The sequence below is a fragment of the Zonotrichia albicollis genome, chromosome 3 (genome assembly GCF_047830755.1).
Source record: "Zonotrichia albicollis isolate bZonAlb1 chromosome 3, bZonAlb1.hap1, whole genome shotgun sequence".
Classification (NCBI taxonomy): domain Eukaryota; kingdom Metazoa; phylum Chordata; class Aves; order Passeriformes; family Passerellidae; genus Zonotrichia; species Zonotrichia albicollis.
Window position 1 is genome coordinate 16,140,574 of NC_133821.1, and position 26,127 is coordinate 16,166,700.

General features: G+C 37.2%; 1 protein-coding gene and 1 pseudogene across 6 annotated transcripts in view; both read left to right on the top strand.

The window, feature by feature from the left end:
- The window catches only part of KIF16B (kinesin family member 16B), a 146,885-nt gene that overhangs the window by 71,533 nt on the left and 49,225 nt on the right, over positions 1–26,127 (top strand). For 4 of the 6 annotated variants that reach the window (XR_012579414.1, XM_074536845.1, XM_074536848.1 and 1 more), the window contains 7 exons: positions 4,525–4,557; positions 4,889–4,942; positions 6,282–7,637; positions 13,030–13,188; positions 14,011–14,116; positions 14,649–14,699; positions 21,497–21,619. Coding sequence is in view for 5 of the 6 variants with exons in the window: in XM_074536845.1 (XP_074392946.1) it covers positions 4,525–4,557; positions 4,889–4,942; positions 6,282–7,637; positions 13,030–13,188; positions 14,011–14,116; positions 14,649–14,699; positions 21,497–21,619 (1,882 nt within the window). In the remaining variant the exon portion in view is untranslated. Of the gene's footprint in view, positions 1–4,524; positions 4,558–4,888; positions 4,943–6,281; positions 7,638–13,029; positions 13,189–14,010; positions 14,117–14,648; positions 14,700–21,449; positions 21,620–26,127 lie in introns of those variants that run through there. The other 2 variants (XM_074536849.1, XM_074536846.1) reach the window with 2 other exon arrangements.
- LOC141728491 (uncharacterized) lies at positions 14,826–19,689 on the top strand (annotated as a pseudogene).

The window sequence follows — 26,127 nt, forward strand, 5'->3', positions numbered from 1 at the left end:
TGTTATACTGCTGGCCACCAGTGCAGGCCAAGATTCAGTAGCTGGCCCTTTGGGGTTTTTTCTGTGCAGTGTTTGTGGCTGACTAGCATTTTATCTGTTGTTAATTTAGCCTTTCCTTCCAGTCTCAGTATTAATAACCTAAAGGGGCAGCTAAATCAGCAACTTTTGTGGGTTGCAATAAAGATTCTGGTGGAATCAATGCCAGAAGAGCCTGTGGGGTATTACCTTCAGTTGTGAGAGCAATGTGGTGGATCTTGCTTCCTGTGAAAACCAGAATTGTCCTTAATAGCGTTTTCAGATGGATGATTTGTTCTTGTTTATGCCTTTTTGTTTGGCTGTTGATTTCCCATATGTGGGAAACTATCTTGTTGCATAAAATTTTGGCTTAATGTGCAGAATTCTTTTTTCTACTTCTTCTCAGTCTTTGTTTTTCATCTAGTGTCATGGAACAGTGCTTCAGATAATGAGCTTTGGATAAAATAGAATTTTGCATGTAGATTTATGTAGAAGATTTCATTTGTAGACCTTTTGTTAGCTACATGATACTGTAACCGTAAAACTACTGGTGAGGAACCTTGGTCTTGTCATGGGTTTATTTCATGATCCAGTTACTAAAGTTCTTAGAAGTGCCTCTACCTGAATTAAGGTGAAAATGGTGACAATAGGATGGGTTTTTTATTTGATAGTTAATATGAGAGGGAGAGAAAAAGAAAGAAATAAAAAATAGGTGGGGGGGACAGAAAGGGCTCGAGAGAGACAGAATAAGAAAAATATCACCATTCCATGGATCCCAGTGATGCTCTGTTGAGCCTCTCCAACTGGTCTTCTTGGTGGTGAAGGTCCCCCAAAAAAGCATAGAATCCAGTGGGTTTACACACACTCAGGCTAGGAAGGAACACCCAGGCACCTCCCTATTGGGGGGGAGTTTGCCATTGTCTGTGTTGCATCATGTGCAGTCCTCTTCAGGAATTACTCTGGGGGGGCACTTTGGGGGGTTTTTGATGGATCATGGCACCCCCTCAGCTGCCTGCCATGTGAGTGTCCCATGGATGTGGCCTGAGGGGTTGGGGCTTCCACAGCTGGGCCAGTTTGTGTTGGGAGGATGAGTGTTCAGTGCCTCTGACCAGAGGCTGCATCTGGAACCTCCTCCACCTGCCCTGCATCATTTTGGGGTGAGGAGGAGTCTGTGTAAACCTGGCTTCTGCAGGCTGTGGTCTCTCTCACCCCAAACTCAGCCAGGGAGGAACATCTGCTGCATTTGGCTTTCTTGTGGATGCATTCCCCTCCTTCAGCTTTGTTTGTTTTTTTCCTGGGCCTAAGATGATTGAAGAATGGGTTTTCCCTTTATCTAATCTTAGTGATTTAACTTACAGTCCGGTCAGGTATCTTCAGGGAGGCTTCTTTGGCTGTAGCTTCTTTATGCAGTTTTTTTGTAACAAGCAAAACTTTTAATCCATGTTTGAGGCACGAACTGCTTCAGCCTCTGACAGTTTAGTATAGGAGATTTGGTTGGGGTTTTTTTTGTTTGGTTTTTTTTTAATTTTTTTTTTTTTTACTAATCCCATTAATTGGCATACTGAATAGCGTTGTAACATCTCTGTAGTCCTGCCAGCACTCAGTCTTTCCAAACAGCTGTAGTATCAGATTGCACTTTTGTGCTGTGCAAATTAAGCTACTGTAGTACTGTGCTTGTAGAACTGACTTCATTTCTCTGCAGCTTATCTACACTGCTGTTATCACTAGATATGACACACTTTCCAGGAAAATGGTGTCTGTTTAATTCAACACTGATCAGATTAAGTTCCTTTGTGGTAGATCTACAAAAGAAGAAAGGGTAGATTCTAGTCTTTAATATCTGTGTGTTTCTTTTTAATTTCAAGCTAATATGCTTTTTCTATTCACAGTAGTGCTCACATGAATAAAGGGAATAGAGGTTTTGGGAAAAAAGATTATTAGGATAGACTAAACACAAAAACATCAGTCTTGCATGTGTGCTTCATAAAACTGACAGTGATTTGTTATAGCCCCTGTGGTTTTAGTTTTTTTTTTCTTTTGTGATGATGAGGGTTTTTTTGTAGTAGCTTTTTAGAGAAGTAAGGCTACTTCAGTCAGACCTGTCCTGCCTCTCCAAATTCTCTTTTGTCCTGAAATAACTTTGAGCCCACAGTGAATTTGAAGCAAATTTTCCTGAAGTCTCAAAAGTGGTGAGTTCCTAAATATATTAAGAAAATAGGCAGCCAGCTAAGGAAGACTAAGGAATCATTCTTAGCCCTGCAGAGGAAAGGCTGTCCCTTAGAGAATGGAGATGGTGTGAATAACCTCATTGTTGGAGAGCCTTCATTGGAGCTCTGACCGCCTTAGGCATCTCCAGGTAGCAGACATTCACTCTTGTCTTCACAGAGGTATTTAGTGTCTACAATGTGCTGAACACGCATTTTTGAAACACCTCAGTGTTGTGTTTGGAGGCTGTTGACAGGAGTGGTAATGATCCATATTTTTCTTTGGGGAAGAACCGTTTTCACTGAAAAAAGAACCAGATTGCATAATTCACTCCTTTTTCCTGAACAACTTTTTGGGCACCCCCAGCTTCATTTCTATCTAAGGTAAACCTGATTGTCATAATGCCACTGTTGAAGGTTTTAGGGACAATTCCTCTAAGAGAAGATCACAGAATTTTTAATCACTGATCTGTTTTTATACCAGACTGATTGCTGTGATGGTTCATTTTCTTTGTATTAGATCTCAGTCAAGAGCTAGTTACCATTTTTATGCTTATGAAAAATATATCTGCCAAATTATATGTTTTATAGGACAGTCAAAACACCAAAAAGTTTTGCTCTGGGTTTTTCATGTTATGTTAGCTGACCTAACATTTCCTTCATTGTGGCTTAACCAAGCATGAGGATACAGTCAAATTGTTCTTTGCCAACTGTCTAAGCAAAGATGGTCTACATCTAACAGTGGCCAAAGGAATCCTGCATTTCCACAAGCCAGAGCTATATTCCCCAGGGTCTATATTATTTTGGACTGAAATAATTATGGCATTTCATCAGCCAAGCTGTAGGTAAGAAGTGATAGCTAAAAGCTCTGAATTTCAGATAGCAGATTACAGCCAAAGGGAGAAATTTTGTGGTGTAGCTTTAATAAAAAATAGGGGGGAAGGAAAACCCAAAGCACATGTTAACCACTGGATTAAGTTTTTGCTTCCTGAAAGCTGCCAAGATTGCTGCTTGTTGCCTTTCAGCACTCTGTGCATTTTGCATCCACTTGGTGGATTTCTGCAGCATTGCTGCTGCAGCAGTTGTGATCAAATTAAAAATACTGGGTTATCATCATCTGTCCTTGTGCTGTAAAATGCAAATGTGATGGGACTCTTGGTGAGACAGTTACATGAAAGCTTGCATGCCTGGATCTGGGTATGAAAATCTACATTGGCTAATCACTTAGGGATTGTAGAAGACTTTTTTTTTAATGAATTTGTGAGAAATAGGGGAAAATTAAATACAGGATTTGTAAAAGTAGTTATTCTTCCTTTTGCAGCCATTAGAAAGATGCTTCTTGAACATGTAGAAATCACATTTTTTTACAATAGCTTTATAAATGTTAGATTATTAGTGTGCAATTTGCATATTTCCAAGGGCAGTTTCTTTTTGTTGTATGCATTTCTATGACTTTAAAAAGAAATATTGAAAATTCCTTATTTTTAGAAACCTATCTGTGTAGTTGTGGTGATGATGTCTTAAACTGTAGTTTATAAAAAGCTTGAAGTTAACTTGTGGTGCAGTCTTGCTTTTTTTTTTTTAATATTTATGGATTGTTTCACCAACTTGCATATCTTTATGCTGTAACAAGCCTGAAATAACTGAATATGTGTGTATTTGGTTGAGCAATTTAATCCATATATAGGTTCTTTCTACTTTTTTAGTATTTGTTATTAAAATTTTCCTTAAATAACAGATAAACCTTTCAAATGAAATTAAGAAAAATACTTGTGTACAACTGTAATAAAAGCTGATATTAAAAAATTGCATAAACTGCTCTCCCATGCTTATTGAGAATCTTGTCAAACTAAATGCATTAAAATCTCAATGTGTTTTAAATAAATGGGTTTGAATTGTGTTCTGTGCTTGAATATGCTGTTTGGGATTTTTCAACCCCCACTGATTATATCCTAGGAATGGTTGGGATTTTTTCCTTTTTCTTGGAAGGAAATGGCAGAATTATTAGCACACACTGCTGCAGTTTTGCAGCCCTTTCCCTTCTCAGAAGTGGCTAAGTTAATAAACCATAGGATGAAGAGAATTACTTTAGCTGTCATTGGCATTTGAAAAATGCTTAGAAAGAATAATTATTTGAATTCTTCTTCTGAGATGTAATATGATGAATGTTCTATGAATCTAACCAATTTAACCTCCAATAAAACAAAGCGCTGTTGATTTTAAAGTATTCTGTACTGCTAATATGTTTTTTCTATCAATTCCTTTCTCAATTGATCCCTCTGTTTCCCCCTGCCTCCCATGGCAGTCTTTTCCCTGTAAAAGGACCAATCTGTCTAAGGTAGAGAAATTACATTTCTATGTATTGATTGCCATGTCTGCATGTAGTCAACTCACAGAGGCTATGCTAATCATCTCTATGTCTTGCTTCACTTTACTTTTTGAGTACTTTTTCCCCAGAAATTTTTTTTCTATTTATACTTGTGTCAGCATGATACCTAATTTGTAACCTTAATGAAGGAACTATTTTCTGTTCTAGTAAGAAGTAATCTTACAAAACTTCATTTGTATTGTTGTCATCTAAACAGTCAGAAAATTCCATCATATCTTCCTATTTTTGTGATATTCAGAAAACAACCATTTAGCTGTATTCTTTATTTTTTTTTAATCAGGCTAGAATTCGAGAGACAGCAACGAGAGGAGCTTGAAAAATTAGAAAGTAAAAGGTAACCTTGTTCTCCGTGGTATTTATGTGTGTATGTGTGTCTGTATATACAAGTTATAAACTCTTTTGCATCATGAATTTGGAATCACAATGTTATTCAGGCACGCAGACAATCCTCAGTAACTGAACTGGAGCTAACTGATATTTAGCAAAGAAATGCTGGATAGATTGTACAGATACAATATATTCCCCTTGCTCTTTATTTTCATGGTTTTGCTTTAAAAAATGGCAAATTACCTTCTTAATTAATCTCTTTTTTTATGGTTTATTTGTCTTTGGATTGAAGTGTGATAGGAGAAACTCACGTGTTATGTTCTGCTTTTCTCATATCTAATTGTGGTGTGTAATGTGCATGCTAAACATGCTTTTCAGAACATTATGTGGAAGCTGGCTTGAAATTCAAAAGAAAGCTTTGTTATAAGCTGGCAAACTGAGTTGATTGTTTTGGCTCATCATACCTGCTATGACTGTGGAAGTGATAGCTGTGCCTTGTTACAGACCTCAGCGCTGATTAGATTCAAAAGCTGAAAACCTTTCTGCCTTCTCAGCTTTAGATGGTGAGCTCCATTTTGATAGAGCTCTTTATGCAGTTGGTCTAAGTGAAGTAAACTCAGAAAAATCTTGAAGCTCTGAAGCACTGACAGATACTATTCAGCAACTAATGCAACACAGGATCACTGATACTTACTGTTTTTTGTTATGGTGGTGGAATTTGAATTCAGATTGTGCAGAAATTGATTTGGCTATACTTTAATTCTTCTGACTTCTGGCAAAATAACCAGTTGACTTGCAGGTTGTCTCTGCTTGTATTAAGTGGAGTAGTGGCAATCCTCAAGTAAGAGAGATTACACAGGACATAATAATTTATCAAATCTTATAATCCTGTTTATCAGTAATTCAGTTTGAGTTACCTAAAGTGAAAACATTAATTAATCTGTTGGCTTAAATGTGGTGAAGCAAATTGCTAATCAAGGCCTTCCATACAAGTTTTTGTGCATGAGAATATATGTATGTAAAAAAATTACATATTTACTGTGCACTGTGTGCATGGATATGGTCTATTAATATTTTTATTTGATTTTACAGAACTAATACAGCCTATAATTTTTTAATAAGTGCTATATAGCATATCTTCATATAACTTTATAAATCCACAGCTTTTTATACTGACACAGACTCTATGAATCTCTTTTTGATTTGTCTCATGCATTGAGTCATTTCCAAGTAATGTCAGATCTTAACCTATAGCAAAATAAAACTATTGAAAAAAATAAATGGTTATATATAGTAAAAAATCTTAGTTTAAACCTTTTTAACTTCATCTAAATGTTTTACTGTAGGAAACAAATAGAAGAGATGGAAGAGAAACAGAAATCTGACAAAGCAGAACTTGTAAGAATGCAGCAAGAAGTGGAGTCACAGCGCAAAGAGACAGAAATAGTTCAGCTGCAAATCCGAAAACAGGAGGAGAGCCTGAAACGAAGAAGTGTTCACATTGAAAGCAGGTTAAAGGATTTGCTGGCTGAAAAAGAAAAATTTGAAGAGGAGAGATTGAGGGAACAACAGGAGATAGAGCTTCAAAAGAAAAAGCAGCAGGAAGAAATTTTTGCCCGGGTCAAAGAGGAGTTGCAGCGATTACATGAACTTAATCATAATGAAAAAGTAGAGAAAATGCAGATTTTTCGTGAACTAGAAAAACTGAAAAAGGAAAAAGATGAGCAGTATCTTAAGCTGGAATCAGAAAAAAAGAGACTTGAAGAACAGGAAAGGGAACAGGTGATGCTGGTGGCTCACCTGGAGGAACAGCTTCGAGAGAAGCAGGTCATGATAGAGCTCCTGAAGAGAGGGGATGTACAAAGACTAGAAGAAGAGAGAAGAAATCTTGAAGAGATCAGAGAATCTCTTCTGAAAGTCAAGGAAGCAAGATCTGAAGGTGATGAAAACCATGAAGAATTAGAAAAAGCACAGCATGATTTCATTGAGTTTAAAAGGAAACAGCTGGAACAGCTGGCTATTTTGGAAAAAGATTTAATTCAACAAATGAATCACCTAGAAAAGGAAATAGCAGATGAAAAAAGAGATCTGGAGCACTTAAAATTTGCACATGAAGAACCTTTAAATCTCAAGAGAGATGATGAAAACTTTATGGATGCAATACTCAAGGCTGAAGAAGTTGACAAGATAAAGCCAGTGGAATACAGGCTCCAATCTAAAATACGCCAGCTTGAGTACCTGAAGAGTGATCATTTGCCAGCTCTGCTGGAGGAAAAACAAAGAGCTTCTGAAGTCCTTGACAGGGGCTTGTTAGGGTTAGATAATACTCTCTATCAAACAGAGAAAGAAATAGAAGAAAAAGAAGAGCAGCTTGCTCAGTATAGGGCTAGCACAAATCAGCTGCAGCAGCTACAAGAAACCTTTGAATTCGCAGCCAATGTAGCCCGGCAGGAAGGGAAGGTTCGGAAAAAGGAAAAAGAAATCCTTGAATCGAGGGAAAAGCAGCAGAGAGAGGCACTGGAGCAAGCTGTTGCTAAGTTAGAAAGGAGGCATTCTGCTTTGCAGCGGCGTTCCACCATAGACTTTGAAATTGAGGAGCAGAAACAGAAGCTGGCTACCTTGAACAACAGCTGTGGTGAACAGGCAGGGCTGCAGGCAAGTCTGGAAGCTGAACAGAAAGCTCTTGAGCAAGACCGAGAACGGTGAGTGCTGCAGTGCCTTCCATTTATCACAACCTGTCCACAAAAAGGGAATTGTGGCATTCGCATTCTCTGAAAAAATCTCTTTGCCCAGGATTTTTCTCCTGGGAAACTGAGAAGCCTCAGAGAAAAAGGAAAACAATTCTTATCTCATTTGCTTCTCTTGTGTTATGCTTGTGTGGAATGTGTTTGGAGATTATTTACCCACAGGTGATTGTTTCATTGGTGTTTGCTGTGGGTTGTTTTGGCTTATTGGCCAATCAGTGCCAAGCTGTATCAGGACTCTGGAGAGAGTCACGAGTTTTCGTTATTATCCTTTTAGCATTCAGTAACTATCCTTTATGTATTCTTTAGTATAGTATAGTATTCTTTAATATAGTATCATAAATAATAAATTACCCTGTGAGAGCATGGAGTCAGATTCATCATTCCTGCCTTCATTGAAGCACCCTGCAAATACAATAGGGAATAATTTTACACCTTGGATGTTGAGAGCACAGCTTGTTCAATGTCCCAGTACTTGAGTTTCTTCATGAGTTTCAAGTAGTTTACCCAGAATTGAAACTCTGCTGCTTTTTAAAGGATTTTTGCTCGTGTGTTGAGTTCTGGTATGTTTGGATACTTATCCCATCCTCAGCAGGATATTATTTGCATTAGCCATCACAGTACTTAAATTGTTTTACCTGTGTAGAAAGCTGAGACATCCTTATGTTCTGCCCTTACAGCAAATGCACCATCTAACAACTTTTTTCTCTAAAATTATTTCTGTATAACATTTCATTTTCTTTATTAGCAGCAAGTTAGATGTTTGTTCAAGATTTGTAGACTGTCACAGTAAACCTACTGACTGTCTCTCTCAACTGGTGATATACTGAACCCTTCTGGTATTAAAAGTAAATGGGGGTAAATGTTTAATTTTTTAATAGCTCTGGTTTCAAGCCTAAATAAAAATAAGCTATATCCATATAAAATTTGACGTTGCTTTTTAAGCTTATTGGAAAATATACAGAGCAATATACAGAAGCAATGTCATCAGTTATTCTCAAGATATCTTGTAGCATTACATTTGGCCTAAGTGTGGGAGGCTCAGAGTAAAGTCAGGCAGGTGGGGAAGGATCTTTCTCTGTGGAAGAAGAAGAAGAAATCTTTTGGGTGTTTTTTTGACCTGAGCAAAAATTCACTAAGATTAATGTGTTCAATCCCTGCAGTATGAAAAACATGCATAATTGCCATTTTTAAATGTGCTACCTGATTTGCTGATACTGGAGCTTTAAAACCTGTGACTGTCAGTGAAAAAATGAAGTGTTTTTTTCCTGATGTAGCATTTGTCATCTGTTTTATAAATATTTCACTAATTTATCTGAATATATTTTCATAAGCCCTTCAAACAGATGTGGAAAAAACCATGTGAAGGAAGAAACTTGCCTGTAGCCAAATTGAAGAGCTCTTCTGTGTTCCATTCCTTTTAAACCATTATCAGAAGAGTTGCTTTATATAGACACTGTAGAGGTCACTTTTTCAACATTTATAGCTACATTGTTTGGCTTTTAGTTAAGCATTGTCAATACTGATTCATCATTTTGTGGAAATTGTCATTATTTTCCATAATAGTTGTGAACATAAAATCTCATTTTCTACACTAAGCATCTCACTTGACTGAAGTGAGCTATCAACAACTGGAGGTTCCACAAAAATAGGGTTGTGTGATAAGTGAAAAAATATGTTGTCAGCCAGAAAACTGAGGTTTAGAGAAGATACCAAGGAAGTAAAAAATATTTTTTCCCCTCTTTTTTTCCTTTTTTTTTTCTTGTTTACTTCAAAATCCTCTTTCACAGGCTAAATAAAACTTTGAAGTCTTTCAGTGAATAGCCCATGGGCCTGAATAATTCAATTCAGTATGTTTTTGTGCATGTAGAGGCAAGAAAAAGATCTAAAGATACATGAGAATATGTTAAACATTTCAGGCTACTTACTGCTCTTGTGTTTGAGTTTACATTCCACAGTATATGATGCCACAGTAAGAATATGAATTATACATATTTCTTATTGTTTATCTAGATCCTGTTATGTAAAGTTGTGCTCTGGTTCAGATCAGTGTTACCTATCTGAAAATGTTTAAATGAAAAAATAATTTCAAGTGCTATACAAGTGTAAGTCCATCATAACTAGGTACAATGTTTTTATTTGTTTGAACAATGTGGAAGCTCAAAATTCTTTAACCTACAGATGTCTTGGTTTGAGATAATTTAAAGGAGAATGTCCTGGAATGAGTTAACTCCTTTAAGAGTTCCAGTAATCTCTTTCCACCAATAAGAAATTAATACTAATAGCAGTGTCTTGGTTTGGAAAGACAGGTGCCTGCTAAGGAAGGCAGGAACCTCCCCTGAAGTGGAGAATATGAAACTCCCCTGAATTGCTATAAATTTTAAATTAAGGGGCTCTCAGGCAAAAAATATGGGAGCAGAAAATAACAGTTCTTTTTTAGGGAAGAAAATAAAAGGATTAAACAAACAATGCAGTAAACCAAAACAACACTGACAGAGTCAGAACCCAACCTGACACCCTGTGGGTCAGGGTGTTGGCAGCAGTCCCATTGGAAATGTTGCTGCAGTCCTACTGCAGTGTCAGGGGTGGTTCTGCTGGAGCAGGGATCCTGGAGAAAGGAGTGCAGTATTCCTCTGAGGATCCAGTGGAATAAGAGGCACCTGCTGTTCTTCTGGGAATCCAGTGGAGAAGCTGTGCTGGTGTTCCAGAATCTCCAGATTATATCCCAGTAGGAATGCTTGGCTCCTCCCTCTGGGTGGAGCAGATCCCAGTGGGATGCTGCAGTTCTTATCAGTCTTGCATTGACGTTCAATAGCCTCTTATCAACAGATGTTCCCCCCCCGAGGGAGGAGTGGGTGTGGAAGAGACAATGAAAACTGCCCACTTAATAAAAAACAAACGCCATACAGATGGCAAATAGAATACATCTTGCCTTGCAGTCTGGGACATAGCAGAAAGTGAAAAAGCATTAGTTTTTGAAGAAAAAGAATGCCAGTAGGCAGGGGGGAAAAAAGAAAATAACTGCTAGATATTGAACTACTTGACCTCAGCACTGCAGTGAAACAAAAAGCAGACCTGAAATACCCATTCCAACAGGGACCTGCTGGGACAGCTTCAGGCTGTCCAGGATGTGGTGACAGGGTTTGCTCTTTCCTCTCTGCCTTCACTCCCCACTTCAGTTCCTGACTTGGCACCATGGGAACGTCCCTTGGGGAGCAGGATCAGGTTTCAGACAATCCCAGAATCAGCAAGGTTGGAACAGGCCATGGAGATCACGTCCAACCTGTGCTTCTCCAGGATAAACAACCCCAGATCAGATCCGCTGGGAAGGCAGGAGCCTCGCAGAGCAGTTCCAGCTGCAGATGAAGAGCTTCCCCATGGCAAGGCACAGCGGGGCAGGCATGGCAGATGGACTGAGGCCACTGAATGTGTCCTCTCCAAGGCTCAGTGCTGGTCAGCAGCAGCTTGGGCTGGAGCAGGGCAGCTCTGTTTCACTTCTGCCAGCAGGACACGCCCTGGTTTCCAGATAGGCGGCTGCAGAATTTGTTCTCAGGGCAGCTCAAATGTTGCTACTGCAGTTTCTCTGATTCAAGGAAAAAAACAAACCAAAAAGGAGAGAAAAGGCTTTGCCTAAGTAGAGACCAAGCAGTGGGAAAAACTGTGAAAAAATTTAGGTTGGGAACTTTTTAAAATGTCTGCACCCCTGATTCCACCAGACACTCAAGGTCAGCGGCTTCAGGGTCTTAAAAGACACAGTAACAGTTTTTGGCCACAGAAAATTATGGTATTTAATATCATTGTGATCACCCCAAGACAAAAGGGATTACTCCCAAAATGATAATTTGAGGTTTACTTTAACTGGGATATATACCCACATTTTGGCTTTACTGGCAGTGGTTTGGGGCACTAGCATGAGCATAAAGCAGCTTTAGAGCCATCTTTGAAGCAAGTGGCAGGGCACAGTTCTGTGTTCTCACTGCTGGATGCAGCACAAGGCTGACTAAGTTTGTAGCTAAATAAGTAATGTCTTCTCATAGTAGGATGTTTACAAACCAAGAGCTAAGCTTTGTTCCTTTAATGTAAATCTGATTTTTGTGGTTAAATTGATTTTCCATGGATGCAAACGCTTTCCTATATACATAAGCCATCTTTCATCTACTTACCCTCAGGACACAAGATTGTTTTGGTGCTAATCAAAAGAAATAGATGGCTTCTGGCAGTGCTGCAAAAAGCACTCTAAAACTGAAGTAACAATTCAGCCTAAGCCTCAACATTCATCATCTATCTAATTTTCTCACTTAACCCCCAGGATGGAATATAGAGCTGCACTTCAGTTTAGATAAATACAATTGTACCAGAAGTGATAGAATCCCAGGTTTGCATAGTTTCTCCTGTTTCAGCAAGAACTTATTTTCTTTTATTACTTGATTTCTAAGTAACCTCTAGAAAAACAATTACTTTTAGAGACAAAAATTGTAATGAAAATGGGGAAGATTATTACTGTGTTACTAATCTAATCTCAGCTACTTTACAAGTGAAAGGGATGTTCTAAAGATTACTTTGTTGTAATATGATGAATATTGCAATAAGTGCTTCTTATTTCATACAAAGTGCCTCAGGCATTTTTAGTCAGAAACACAGTACCCAATTTTAAATGTTGTATTCTGTGCATAAATCGGGGTAGAACTGAATTTATTTGTTAAAGAAAGCAAGGAGGTTTCAAAAGAGGATTTCTTAGCTGTATATATACAATAAGTACTAAATGTTTATTTTGTTAGTGAATTTTCAAAAGCATATATACAGATGGAACAACTGGAAAATTTATATGTGTAATACACAATTTAAAGATTTTTCTTATAGAGAAGATTTGCCACATCAGTGTTTGGGGTTTTCTTTGGGGTTTTTTTTTTGTATTAGTGCTGTATTTTGAGTTTTTCATTTTTTCTCCTTTCATTTCTTCATTTACTTTCACACTGGAAGATAATATCTGAGGTCATTGGTAATATCTGAGGTCATTGATAAGTTCTTTAAAAATGAGAATTTATTCATGTGGTTCTAATAGATAGGTTAGACCTTAGGAATTAATATTTAATGTACAGATTTAGATACCTCTTGTGATGGAAATTATTGAAGTTGTTTTCTTTGACTTAATACTACTCTTGGAATGTGGTTTTGAGCTGTCTCTATTTTCCTATCTAAATGTGCTTAAAGAACAATTATGACTTTCAAACCTTCATTAGTATCTACAATCATATGTACGTGTATAGCAGTGTAAGCACATTGCTTCCCATGAGACCTATTCAAATCAAATCTGAACCAAAGCAAATTACATGTTATGATATCTTTATAGCCTGGACCAGGAAATTCAGCAGCTGAAGCAAAAAATATATGAAGGTGATGGAGCTCAGAGAGGAAACCATGGAATGTTAGATGAGAGACTCTCCCATAGCACTTCCCCTGCCAGCCCAACAAAGGCACAGCCACCTGCTGCCCCCCTGGTTGATGAAAGGTAGGTAACCTGCATTCCTGAAATGGAATGCAAACAACAGCTTTAAAAAGAGATATTTAAAAGACCATTCTGCCAGGATTGAAATTGATTTATATACTGGAAGACTGGTCTGGAAATAAAATTGGTGTTCTGCTGTAAATGGCCAATAGCCTCAGCTGTTGTTCCTGTGCAGTTTGTTTTAGAATACAAGGCTGGGAAACTGTAGGCTGAAAGGTATTTAAATAGATTTTGAGTTTACAGTTAACCTGTCTATATGGTTTTGCTTCATATATACTTAATGCAATGAAGTAAATTTAATTGTCTTACACTTTTTTAAATAGGACAGCTGCCTGGCATCACTAAAATCTTTAATTTCCCTTGTTATACTTACACATGGCAGTTGTTGGTGTCAGCTCTTGGAAAATTCCTTCTGTTTGAAGACCAAACCTTTGTTAGTCCAAGTTGCTGATATCACAGCAGCAGTGAAAGCAAGCTGTTAAATTACTGAAGATGCAACCCCAGCCTTCTTTATTCTTCATCACTTGTACCCTCCCTGCCTCTTGTGTGTGGAGCTGCACTCACAGCAGTGGCTGAACCTGTGCTCTAGTAATTTGTTTAATTAATAACAATTTTTTAAGCTTTACTGGTTAGATAAACACTCATTCAAAAGTCAGTGTTCCTTTCTTGAGGAGGGATAAAATGGATCTAACATTAAGTCTGCCAATTAAGAGCTGTGCAGTACTTAGGGTTAAAAGCATTTCAAAGAGCCTTTTAGTCTGTCTTGATTTTTATGTAAAATACACTATTTTTCCATACACACACACACTTTTCTGTATCTTAAAGGATAAATGCCTTTATTGAACAAGAAGTGCAGAGAAGGCTCCAGAATATTCATCACAAAGCTGAGGATAATCATGTTAGTGCTTCCTGGACTACGGAAAGTTTGAAGGTGAGCAGAAATGGGTGAGAGATCCTCACCTTCAATGGATCATGTCTAACCACTGATTTAGTTTTGTTATTTAGTAACTTCCATGTTTTCCTGTGTTTACTTACTCTTAATTTACCAAAAATTTTTAAAATAAGTAAACAGTAAATGAGGTAAAAGTTTTTAGATTTTAATAATATATTTATTTCCAGTGGCCTTTTTATGTTGTATTCTGGGGGTTTTTTTGTCAGGAAAGAGTGTGTAAATGACAGGAAGAAGTTTGCAAATAAAATCTTCATTTTATGTCAGAAAAGATCTAACTGATGAAAAATAAGCTGCTTCTGGATGGAATTTCATACCTACAAACAAATGCCTATTCAAAAACTGGTGATCTAATTGATCTAAAGAGTGGATTGATTGACTTCTAAGCCAGTTGTTTAATAAATATTGATTGTTATTTTTGTCTATTATAATGTCTCTTCCTCTAATACTTCAGAATTAACTTATACAAGAAAGGCACTTTTTAATAACCTCCTGCACCTTTTTTTGTGCTTAGGATAATGAGAGGCACAATAACAGCACTATTCAACGCAAGCTGAAGTATGAGGTAGGTCATAATTTGTCTGAAAGAAGTGCTTGTCTTAAATTATGGCATGCCCTGTAATTAAATTTCATAATGTTTAGCTGCATAATTAGAATTTTGAATTCACAGCAAGATTAATGGCTAACAGAGATGGAGGTGCATCTTATCAGCTGGAAACAAAGTGATTTTCTTTCAGATTGTACCTAGCTCTTCCTTGTTTGAAAGGTGTGGTGTTAGGCTGGATCTTTCTTCATTGTTTTGCCATGATTTTGAATTTGGAATAGTATCCCTTTCATTATTTTTAGAGGAGAAAAGTTTTTAATGAGCATTGAATGAAATTTAATTTAAAATAAATTCATTTAATACAATGATTGTCTGAATTCAGAATACACATAACATTTTGGACTCACACTGAACTGCTGTAAGGGTGTCTGTAAGGTAGCAAAAGGAACCAGGCAGGCTGTGTGTGTCCTGAAGGATTCATGTATATGTGTATTATACATGTATTAAATGAATGAATACATTATATTGTATAATGTAAAAATACATTATATATATGTATTGTAAATATTTATAAATATTCATGAATACATGTATTTATGTATTTTTGAACTGAGGCTCAGACCCTTCCCACCATATTATTTGTCTAAGTGCTGCTTGTAGCACAGTTATTGTCTTGGTGAGTAAATCCTAGGTACCTTCATGGATTTAAACTGTAACAATAGGAGGGCTGCAGCACCTCAAACTTGTATTTCTTTTGACTTTTAGACTGATGTTTTTCAGCTGTGTTGGACTTTTTGCACTTTTTGGCTAGTATAGGATTACTTTTTTGTGCTTGTGTGGGGAAAAAAAATGAGGACTTATGAGTTTCTGCATTGCCTGTTGAATTTCCTGGAGTTTTTGAGTAAAGCATATATAAACCAAGTGAAATGGATGCTGTACAAAGAAAAAGCAGGGGTGGGTTGAAAAGATGAACTGTTCCTTAATTAGATCTCAATCACTGCTGCTGGGTTTTTGAGAGAGAGAGAGATTGTACCAGTTTTGAATGATTGTATAAATCTAATCAACATCAATCCTCAGTTAAAGAAATGTTTTGGTCAGGAGACTTTACAAAGAGATTTTTGTTTTTTTCTTTTGAATTTTTTAACAGAAAAGTCAACAGTGGCAGCCACACTATGGCTTTCTTTTTCTGTCTAAAGATGGCAATTGTGTCAATAAAATGCAGGAGTAAGAGACCATAAAAGACAGAAGGCATATACAGAAATGCTGGATTTATTTTCCAGTTCTTGAAGACATTCCTCCCCTTACACATCAGAGAAGGCATTTCAGAATGAAGGCATAACTCAGAGCAGGAGAGCTTTGCATGCCATTATGACATTAGAAGTAGTTTAATTCACTCTAAAGGTACTAATACTTTGAAGAGTAAGAATGTTCTGTATCAGAATGTTTTATCTACTTCTTTACATAGTTCTGACTTAAATGATGTGGCTTATTCACTCCCCAAGGTTGAAAATTTCAATCATATTGGTGACAAAATAATTACTTCTCCAGATTGTGAGAGCTCAAGAACTGAGTCTGATTGTTCCCACTTGGAACAGATTTCTTCTGCAGGATCCTTAATGGGTGCTAAATGAGCAAACTGGCTTCAGCATATTGTGCCTTCTCTTTTCTCAGTCTAATGTGCATTCTGAAACAAAAACTTAGAAAGATAACAGCTCATTAAAGACAGTGCAACCAATAGTTGAAGACCAATCTAGTGATTCTCAGCTTCCAGCACACAGTGCCTCTGATTTGGTTTCTTTTAAGTCAATAACTTCTTGTTTTGATGCAAGACCAGAACGTCCTTCCAGTTTGGGATATTTTTTCAGTCAGCTTTCTTGCTTTTATGAAGATATCAGTAGTCAGCTGGTCAGCAGTGCAGTGGATTCTAAACAGATTGAGGAGTTAGGAAGTTTGTGTGATGCAAGTGAGAGATGTGCCTAAGCAATATCATTAATAAAAAATCTGTTATTCATAAGAAACTTGCAAGTAAATGTGTTCCTCAAGTCAGGCATGAATCAAGACATATCCCACACTAGTGGTGGTGCTAAAGCTCATACTGAAAATGTCAAAATGTCATTCAGCCTGAGTTCCCCATGCAAGAGGCTGTCACAATGAGCATAAACATGGACATCTCTGATGTCTTTGTGAGAAAACCCCCTGAAGAATTTGCATGCCATTGGGAAAAAAAAAGGGCTAGAAAACAGCTTAGTGTTAAGACAGAACTTTGTGCATTTTCCTGATTTTTTTTTGAAACTTCAGATCTGTTCTCTGGAAGAGGTACTGGAATTTTTCTTCTGTGCTTTACCTCAGATTTCTGTTAGGGTTGAGGAGTTGAAAGGTGTCTGTTGGCAGTTGCAGAAAACCAGACCCAGAACCTGCTTGCTTGCTCTTGTTGGGTTCCATTCTGCCTGTTGTTGTTTTGTCAGCTGAACAAGGCACCTGACAGAGTTCCTTGGCAGGATTCCAAGGTTCCTATCAGCACTATAAAGGAGATTCAAGTTGGCTTTCCTGGACAGAATATTCTACTTCTGTGTTCTGCTGAAGATGGTTTACTCACAATATTTACCTATAACAAACACCTCACTCAAAGAATTTGCAGTGATATGAGAAGTTTGATTATTACAGTTTGATTGTTTGGATGATGATGTTTATTTAAATGAATTTCATCTCTTGAAAGACGATTTGATGCAGATTTTGCTGGACTGCACTTCAGATATAAATAATTGTTTTGTTTCAATGGACTACAATTGCCCTGTAACAACTGATTTAGCTGACCTGGTTTGCTTACTCTGTGAAAATATGGGAAGTATTAAACCTTCATTAGGTGACATTCACGTACTGCTGTCTACATCAGTGAATGTAGACTGTGCTGAGCAGACTGTGTATAGGAGTCTTGTTCTTACAACTCCTCATAAAGGTCTCTTAAAGGAAAATAATGTCCTTTTTCCTGCACCTAACATTTTGGATGCTTCATGGCAGTGATCACAGTTTGACAGCCCTTGGTTGTGCAGTTTGAATGATACCCATTGAATGATACCCAGTTTTGCCAGACAAAGAGAAGTGTACATGAATTGAGCTTGTGTTTTCTGAAAGGAACAAGGTTGGACCTGATTCAGGAATTGTTTTTTTCTAAATACTGTGAAAAAGAAATAAATACTCTCCTGAGAGTCATCCCATCAATTCTTCAAAGCAGTTTGCATATCCCTTTGGAAATCTGGAAATTAACATTCAGTTCAAGTGAAGAAGCCATTTGGCTAATTATGCATTTGACTAGGTATTGAAATCCAAAAGAGTTGAGATACATTCAAAATAAACGGCTAATAAATATTGATAAAATCCTTTCCCCCCCTCCCCGTTTTTTTAATCAATAGAGAAAAGGAACCTTTGAGCTCTGAGGGAATACCACAGACTGTGTAAACACATCTGAACAGTAATAATATTTGAGTGTTTGCATTTTGAACACCTCTGAAATGCTGTACATACAGTTCCTTGGGAAAGTGAGGAAATTAAATGCTTCTATGTTATATGGTAGGTGGATGAACACGATAATTACAGCTCTGTCTTATGATTTCCATTTTGGCTGTGCTTTCTAGCTCCTTCCAAATACTATCTGTCTTCATAAATGTCTTCTCTATTCCTTCTTGATTGTCTTTTCCTTAATCTATTTGATAATCTTTGTTTTTCATGCTCCTCATTTACTTCATGCCCTTGATCTCAATATTTCAAAACATCTGCAGATTTTTTTAATCTTTCAATTTATGCTCTTAATACTACATATGTTTACAGCTTTTATATGTGCAATTTTGGGAATATTAGCATTGACAAGTCTCTTCCTCTTCAGAGTTTTCCATTTAATGTTTGTTGCACTTCCATATCAAAATTTGTCACAAATGCAAAAGGAGTTGTTCTTTAAATAGCATTTCAAGCTTTGGTGATGTTGCTGTGGCAAGACAGATGTTTTGAGGTCTGCCATCTGTGAGCACGTTTCTATTGCTCCAGCTAGGTAGCTGGCAACTGGGGACACTGCCTGGCAGATGGAGTGAGTTTAACTCTGTCCATGTAATGTTCTTGGCCTTGCTTTCATCATTCTCTGCTTGCTTACTGATGGGGTTGTTGGTGCTGTGAGATTTCCTCTTTTACAGTCTTTTTGCTATTGCATCCCAAGAAAAAATGGAGCTATTGGACATTAATAGAATATTTCCACTATTCAAGGCTTTCCTCTAGTTTGGATGAGGGCTATTTTACCAGTTAACCCCTGTCAGATGGTCTAATAATAAATAAGCTGTTGTCTCCTATTTTTTGTTTCGTCCCTTGTAAGAGGAGCTGAATATCTTTTGAATCCTGTTGCTTGAATATGCCATCTGCCTTGTTTGAGGAAGATGGTTCTTGGCAGAAAGAACAGTGGTGTCTAATCTGAAATTCTAAATTCCGTTAGCATATTGCCAAGCAGAGGTGAAATCTACCACACAGAGTTAGACTTCAGTCTCTCTCCTAGTATAAGAACATTTCCCATTTGTTTTTACCATATGTTAGGACATGATAATGTAACTCACATGGGATTTAAAAAGAAATAGCTTGCATTGAGTAGGGAAGTTATGTCTGGAAGGATGAGCCCTTGTTTGGATAAAGTTATGGGGATTTTTATTGTTACATTTCTACTTCCTTAAGGAAGTCCAAAAATGAGCAAAATGTGTCATGTTATTTTGAGGTATTTTAACAAAGAATGTGTACACAAATGAGTAGACAGAATAATATCATGTCAGTCCTGCTCAGGAGTGGCTCCCTCATTGACATCACTATGAGATTTCTTCTGGGCCTTGTCCAAAGTCAGCCTTGAGTGGCACTGCCTGAGGGAACTGCCTTGATCAAGGCTGTTAAAGGAAATCAGTCTCTGAAACCAGTGTTTTTTCTGATTATACTCCAAAGTTAAATGTTTGTGCATTTTGTATTTCCCAATAATGTTTTTTCTCCTCTGTGCATTTTAAAAAATCTCAGTGAGTGCTCTGCACTTTCATGAAAAAAATAAATTCATAGCAGTGTATTATATTCTATATACTTCTGCTATTTTTACTATGTGAAGTAAAAATAAAGATCTTTGTTTATGAATATCAAAGTATTATTTAATGTATTAGGGTGCATTTTCCTCAACACTTTGTGTTTGAGATTGTTTTTCTCTCTATTAGCTGTTTGTAATAGCTCTCTGAAAATGACTCTCAATAAATTACACGTTGACAGAGGTGGCTTTAAGAGTGGCTTTACGATTTTATTGCTATTTTAAAACAGATGATGTTGTTTTCAGGGGAATGAACTTCTCTTTTCCCCCAAGGAAAGAGCAGCTTACATTTCAGTGCTCCAGAAATGAGTTTTAGCTGAAAAGCTGGTAACGTGGGCAGTAATTACAGAGAGCAAAATGGACAGGAGACAATATTTCTTACAAAAACAAAGGTTGCTAAAAATATTTTTCCCTTCAAACATAACCTTTTTCATGGTTTCTTAAAATAAAAAAAAAAGTTGTGGTAAGTATACTCTAGATTAACTCAGTGGAATAAAAATTCACTTGCTTTGTTTTATTAATGCTAATAACATTAATTAACTAACATGAATAACATTAATGCTAATGTTAAGGGAAGTTACATTGTCGTTTATAATTGACTGGCTATGTAATAACAGCCTCCTGTTCTTGAGAGCCATGATGATGTCAAAAGGCTCTCTGTGACAGGCAGAGGTGTTTATGAATGAATTTCAAATCCTTCTGCAGCTCCTACACAGCCCTATGTGTACTGGAAGTCACCAGGAGTTGCTACAAAGATGATGAATGTTGAAAATACAGTTACAGCTCAAGTGATGAATAGCAGTGCTAAATACAAATATATAACACAGCCATAACTGTGAAGTGATATTTTTTCAATCTTTTTGGTTGTTAACTTGTATTTGTCATGCTGCTGTTGTTTTTTTAAGTGCCAGTTCATTAAGGTTTTCAGACCAAATATGTTCAATGGAGCAAGTAGAGGACTTCCTTAAAGGCAGTTTTTCTACTTTTTCCCTCTGAATGCTGATGCTCCTTTTGGGCATAGTGACTGCAAAGCATTAATCTTTTCAGTTGCAAAAATGTTTTCTTTTTGGCATAATTTCAGAGTTACATATTCCATCTGGCTGTCAGAGGAATGAGCCCTCATTTGAAATAAATTTTTAGATTGTTTTGTCCAGACTGTGCAAATCTATCATAGTTGAGTTTTCTGGGATTCCAATATGATTAAAAAAAATAGTAGGAAACTATTCTGACTGTGGATTGCTTATTTAATTATAAAATGGGTTTGAACTTCTAAAGTTTAAGAGCTTTCTGAATTGCCTAGACCCCTGCAGCTTTTTCATGATATTTTAAACATTTGTTATAAAAGATGGAGATGTACAAAAAATAGAGCTAACTGTGAAAGCTTGATTAATACACTGATTTTTCTGAAAGAGTTGTAATAAAAAGTCTTCTGCTTTCCCTTGGTTTTGGTATCTAAGCTGAAAATGCCTTTTCAAATAAAGGAATATTTTTTAATACACTTCACCCGAATTTTTGTATGCATAAAAATATGCTAGGGCTTCCTTATAAGACAAGATCCACTTTGTTTTCAAATAATTCCTTCATTTTAGAAGTAATTTCTACCTCCTCTTTACCTGCTCCTCTGACCAAGAACACATCCTCATTTTCAGTGAAGTTCTTTTCTTTTTTTCCTTGTGTAGTGATTTTGGTTTTTCTTTCTTCTCCCTATTTGGTATGTGCATGGAAGAGGATGGTGTGTCGTTCCCTGGGAGCAAGTCCAGATGACCTGAAGGACCCAATCAAGATCAGTATCCCACGGTATGTCCTGTGTGGGCAGGGGAAGGATGAACACTATGAGTTTGAAATCAAGGTAAGTGCTTATCATTTGCTTTTCTTTAATGCTTTTGTTCCACTAAGTGCAGGTTTTGGGTCTCTTCTTCTCAATACTGTTAAATTAGAGAGGTGATAATAATGCACAGTATAGGACACCATAAATACAACTCTTTTCCAAGTGGGTTGATTGTGCCCAGGAGGATGGAGGCCAAACTCTTGGGGTGAACAATTCCAGAGCCAATGTCAGTTCAATTTGAAGAGTTCCAGAGATGAGGATTAAATGCATATTGTTATAGGAAAGCCTTTCATTGAGATCCAAGCGTCAGCTGTAGAAAAGGCTTAGATTTGAAAGATTTACCTGCAATAATGAAAGTATGAAAGCTTTATTTAAGTATTTACCACATATACAAGACAAAGGCTTGATTCCTTTCACACTCTCTTTAGTGTTCTGATTCTTCCCACTCTGCATTTCCAAGGTGTTGCTTCTCCAAACTCTCAGTTGATTTTCTGTGTAGAAATGCTGGGGGAAAAAACAGCATACTAATTTTGTTTCCTCTGGTACGCAGCCAGTGTTTTTTCGAAGCAAGATCTAAAGTCTAATTGGAAATGTGCTCTCAATGTGTGTGGACATATGTGTAGCATAAGTGATGCACATGGCATCAGAGACAGAACTGGCAGCCTCCTTTCCTGAGTGTGCTGCCAGATGCTTCATTAGCTGCTGTGAGGTGGAGGAGTGACCTTCCTCACAGGGTAAAGGACCGTTTTTGAACTGTGCTCTCTTTTGAAAAGGCTTCTATTAAGATGGGCAGTCTTAGCTTTGATTGTGCTAATTAAATTTATCATTTTGAAACATACCGTGCTATTTGTGGGTGGAACACCTCCTTTTGCCTGTTGAACTTTGATTTTCTTGGGGCTAGTGAAAGCCTGGAGCCAGGGAGATGCTGGGAGATGAGGAAGTGCACATGAAACATCCCCAAGGACTCTTCTACTCAATTTTCAGCACATGGGATTTACTAGACTAGTTAATGGTTAGTGAAGATGGCTAAAGTAAAAATGTAGCTTCTCTTGGTGGATTTCTTTTCCAGCTATTCTCCCTTCATCAAGTAAAACCCATGTAAGCCTCTACAAGATCTTAGCATGAAGGAAGAGACCATGTGCAGTTTGGCAGTTTTGGGGATGTTTCTTATAGTCATTCCTCACATGAATAAATCTAATGAAAAATCTTAATGCTTTTTCCCTTCCCTCCAAGTCTCTGTGTCACAGTGGATTGCTCCTGCTGTAGTCAGGATTTAGCTCCATGCTACAATCCACAGACCTTCCACAAACTTCTTTGTTTTAAACATTGTCCATGCAGAACTCCCAGCTCTGCTTTGATCTGTATTTATCTCTAGAAGCTCTTGCAGTTATTCTGTAGAAAATTAGAACATCTGAAATAGTAGGTTTGTATATTTTTTTTGCCTTAAAAATCAGGAAAATGTGGCAGAGGGAGGAGACTAAATATACCTATTCATTTAATCTCTTCCTCAGAGGTCAGAATACCATGTCAGCTGTCAAAATAATTCCTGATTTCAACCTTACTTCACTTAGTTCAAGTTTATTTTCAGGTTATCTGAAATATATGTCAGTTGTGGGGGAGGACTGAGGTGTTGCTAGCCCCATTTTGTTTTCTAGGTCCTAAATAAGCTTTCTTCAGCAAGGTTCCTCTTGCTTTTGGGAAAATGGATATCTGACCTGTCTGTGTGTCATAGCACTTTGGAACTTGACAAAGTGACAAGTGATGATTGAGTTGAATTTTAAGACAGTCCCCAAAACTGTGAATTCTAGCTATCTCAGATATATTTTCTTCAGCAGATGTTTCTAGTCATTGTGTTTGTAGTTAAATCCTGCATATTGTTATATAGAGCAACAAATGCAATAAATTTCTGTATATAACAAATATATTAATTTCTTCTTGTGACATGCAGTAGTAAAGATTATTTTATTAAATACCAGAAGAGAGAGAATGAGTTCCACTTTCCTTGGCAGCTTCATGGTCAATTCATAGGTCTTTCAACCCTAACATATTATCCAACAATATTCTGTTTTAGTGCAGGGTCAGCATCTTGTTGGTGTAGACATGTATGGGAATAGGCCAGCAGGATGGTCTGTCCACTCAGGTTCTTCCACTGGATACAGATCCTAATTAAAGATGTTGAGTGAGTCCTACAAGAACTGACTGGAAAGAATTCAAAACAGGAAGAAACTGATAATTTATTAGAGCTAAGACAGCACCTTCTTTTGCAGCAGGAATATGTCATGGAGCTGTTTGTCCTAGTCTGCTATTAAGTATTCTGTAAGAATTGGCTCATTTCCAAAAAATCTTCCATTTGAGTGACCATTTTATGTGTTATCTTTAAAGACATGATGAAACAGTAATACCTTAATCAGGTCTAAACATATTTATGCTAGAGCTGAATTAGTATGGCAGAGAACTGTTCATGTATTCCCCCTCTTCATGTTGTGTCAGGATGTTCAGACAAGGCTGTGCTAGAAACTGTGTGGGAAGAGCTTTTGCTCTTAAATACAATATAAATAAATAAAATATAAATGAAACCAGTGGCATCTGTTATGGACAGTGCCCATGGTTGCAGACAGTACCTGTGGTTGGCAGAAGGAGCAGCAAGGCAGGGGAAGGTGGAACTCCAGCTCCAGCTCCCAGACACACTGGGTTTCCTGAGAGCAGATGATGGAAACAAAGTCTGCAATCAGGCACAGCCCTGCAGCGATCCTCTGACAATACTGAAAGTTGTAGTTAAGCCTTCTCATTCATCTCTTCCACATTGTTCTGAGTTCTCTCCTTTTATTTGTCCTGTTTGATATTCTTTCCAAACTGGTTTTCTTGTGTTTCAAAGCCTTTTAGTGATGTCTGACAAGTACTCCATAAGAAAAGATCCAGGCAGATGCACCCTAAAACAGTGCTTTCCTTCAGATCCAGATTTATTTCTGTTCAGCCAGATGCTGTGTTGAATCTGCTCAAAAAGTTCACATTTCTAGTCCAGATTTATTTCTGAGTTTGGTGAACTGTTGCAGAGTGGGAGCAAAGCAGAGGTTGTTCTCATTGAAACACAGTTCTTTAAGAAAATGATGCATGCCCCATAACTGCCTACATTAGTAAGAAGTCTAATATTCTGTCAACATTATCAGACTAATACCCTCATAATAAAATAGAAAAAGGTTATAAGAAATTTTTACAAAACTTCTAGCTTTTCAGATGCTGTTTTCCTAGTGTGAGGAACAGTTTCCACAAGATTAATATGAAGAAATATGAGTTCTCATGATGACTGTAGGCGGTTTAACCAGCCTAGATAAAGAAATGAGGCATTTCCTGGTTTTTTTCTCATTACTTTCAGAATGAGGTGGAATATTGCTTTTTTCTACCCTGGTCATGGTGTTAGTTGTGTTGCTGTGGAGCAGAAACAGGACAAGTTCTGTTCTGTGCTTTACAGTGCAATGGATTGAAAATGTTTCCTAGGTTGTTTTCTATCAGTCATCATGAGAAGAGAAGAGAAGGAGACAGGACTGTGATATCTCCGTTCAGATTTATAGGTTTTACATAGGAAATGCTGCCTTTGAATGGGAGAAACAAAACAACCCGTGATTCTGAGGCAAATCTAGGATCAGAGCAGTGCCTAGATAAGACTATTCCCAAATCTGTCTTGCAGATGTACTTAACCATATGTTTTTTGTTCTTAAGAAAATACTTTTAACTGTATTAGCAGACTATGTAAAAAGCAAAGGGCTTTTCAGAATTGCTTTACTGGTTCAAAACACCTGCATATGTCCTTCTCCTATTCCTAAAGAGTGTGTAGTCTGTCATACAGCTTTTTTTAAATGGGGGAAAATCATCCCGAGCCAGACTTGTTGGTTCAGTTGTAGGAGTAAAAGGCCACATGCTAGAAATGCTATTGCTATGCCAGGTGCAGTGTAATTCTCTTTATACAAGTGGAGATTGACTTTGTCTGTCGTAATAGCAGTATTGCTGTGCTTTGGGGGCCACTTAAGACTTTGTTTAGCATTGAAATTTGTTTTTCAGTCATTCCAGCTATAACAACAATAAAATTTTGCAATTACCTGCAAGTCTTATTGCAAGAAATTGGGAAGTGAAAGAAGATGACAAGGACCAAATCAGGCCTTGGATCACCAGAGCTGCACAATGTCTTTTGACTTTTGGCTGTCAAGTCAAATGTTCTAGTCACAACACTTTCATGGCCCACTTAGAAATGTCCTTAATTAATGTCACCTAATTTCAGATGGTGTTTAGTATCTCAGTTTTGAGAATAACTGATGGTAAGGTTGGTTTGCCCCCTCTCTTTGCTCCTGTTGTTATGCATTCTATCCACAGAAGTAATAATGTGTATTTTAAGAAAACTTCCTATATAAATGGAACGTTCATCACCATTTTGGAAACACAGACCAAGAGTGTCTTAAAGGAATATCTTCTAAAAGCTGGTATAATATTTTACTTTACAAACTGAAATCCCATTCTATGTGGTCATGAACTCTGTA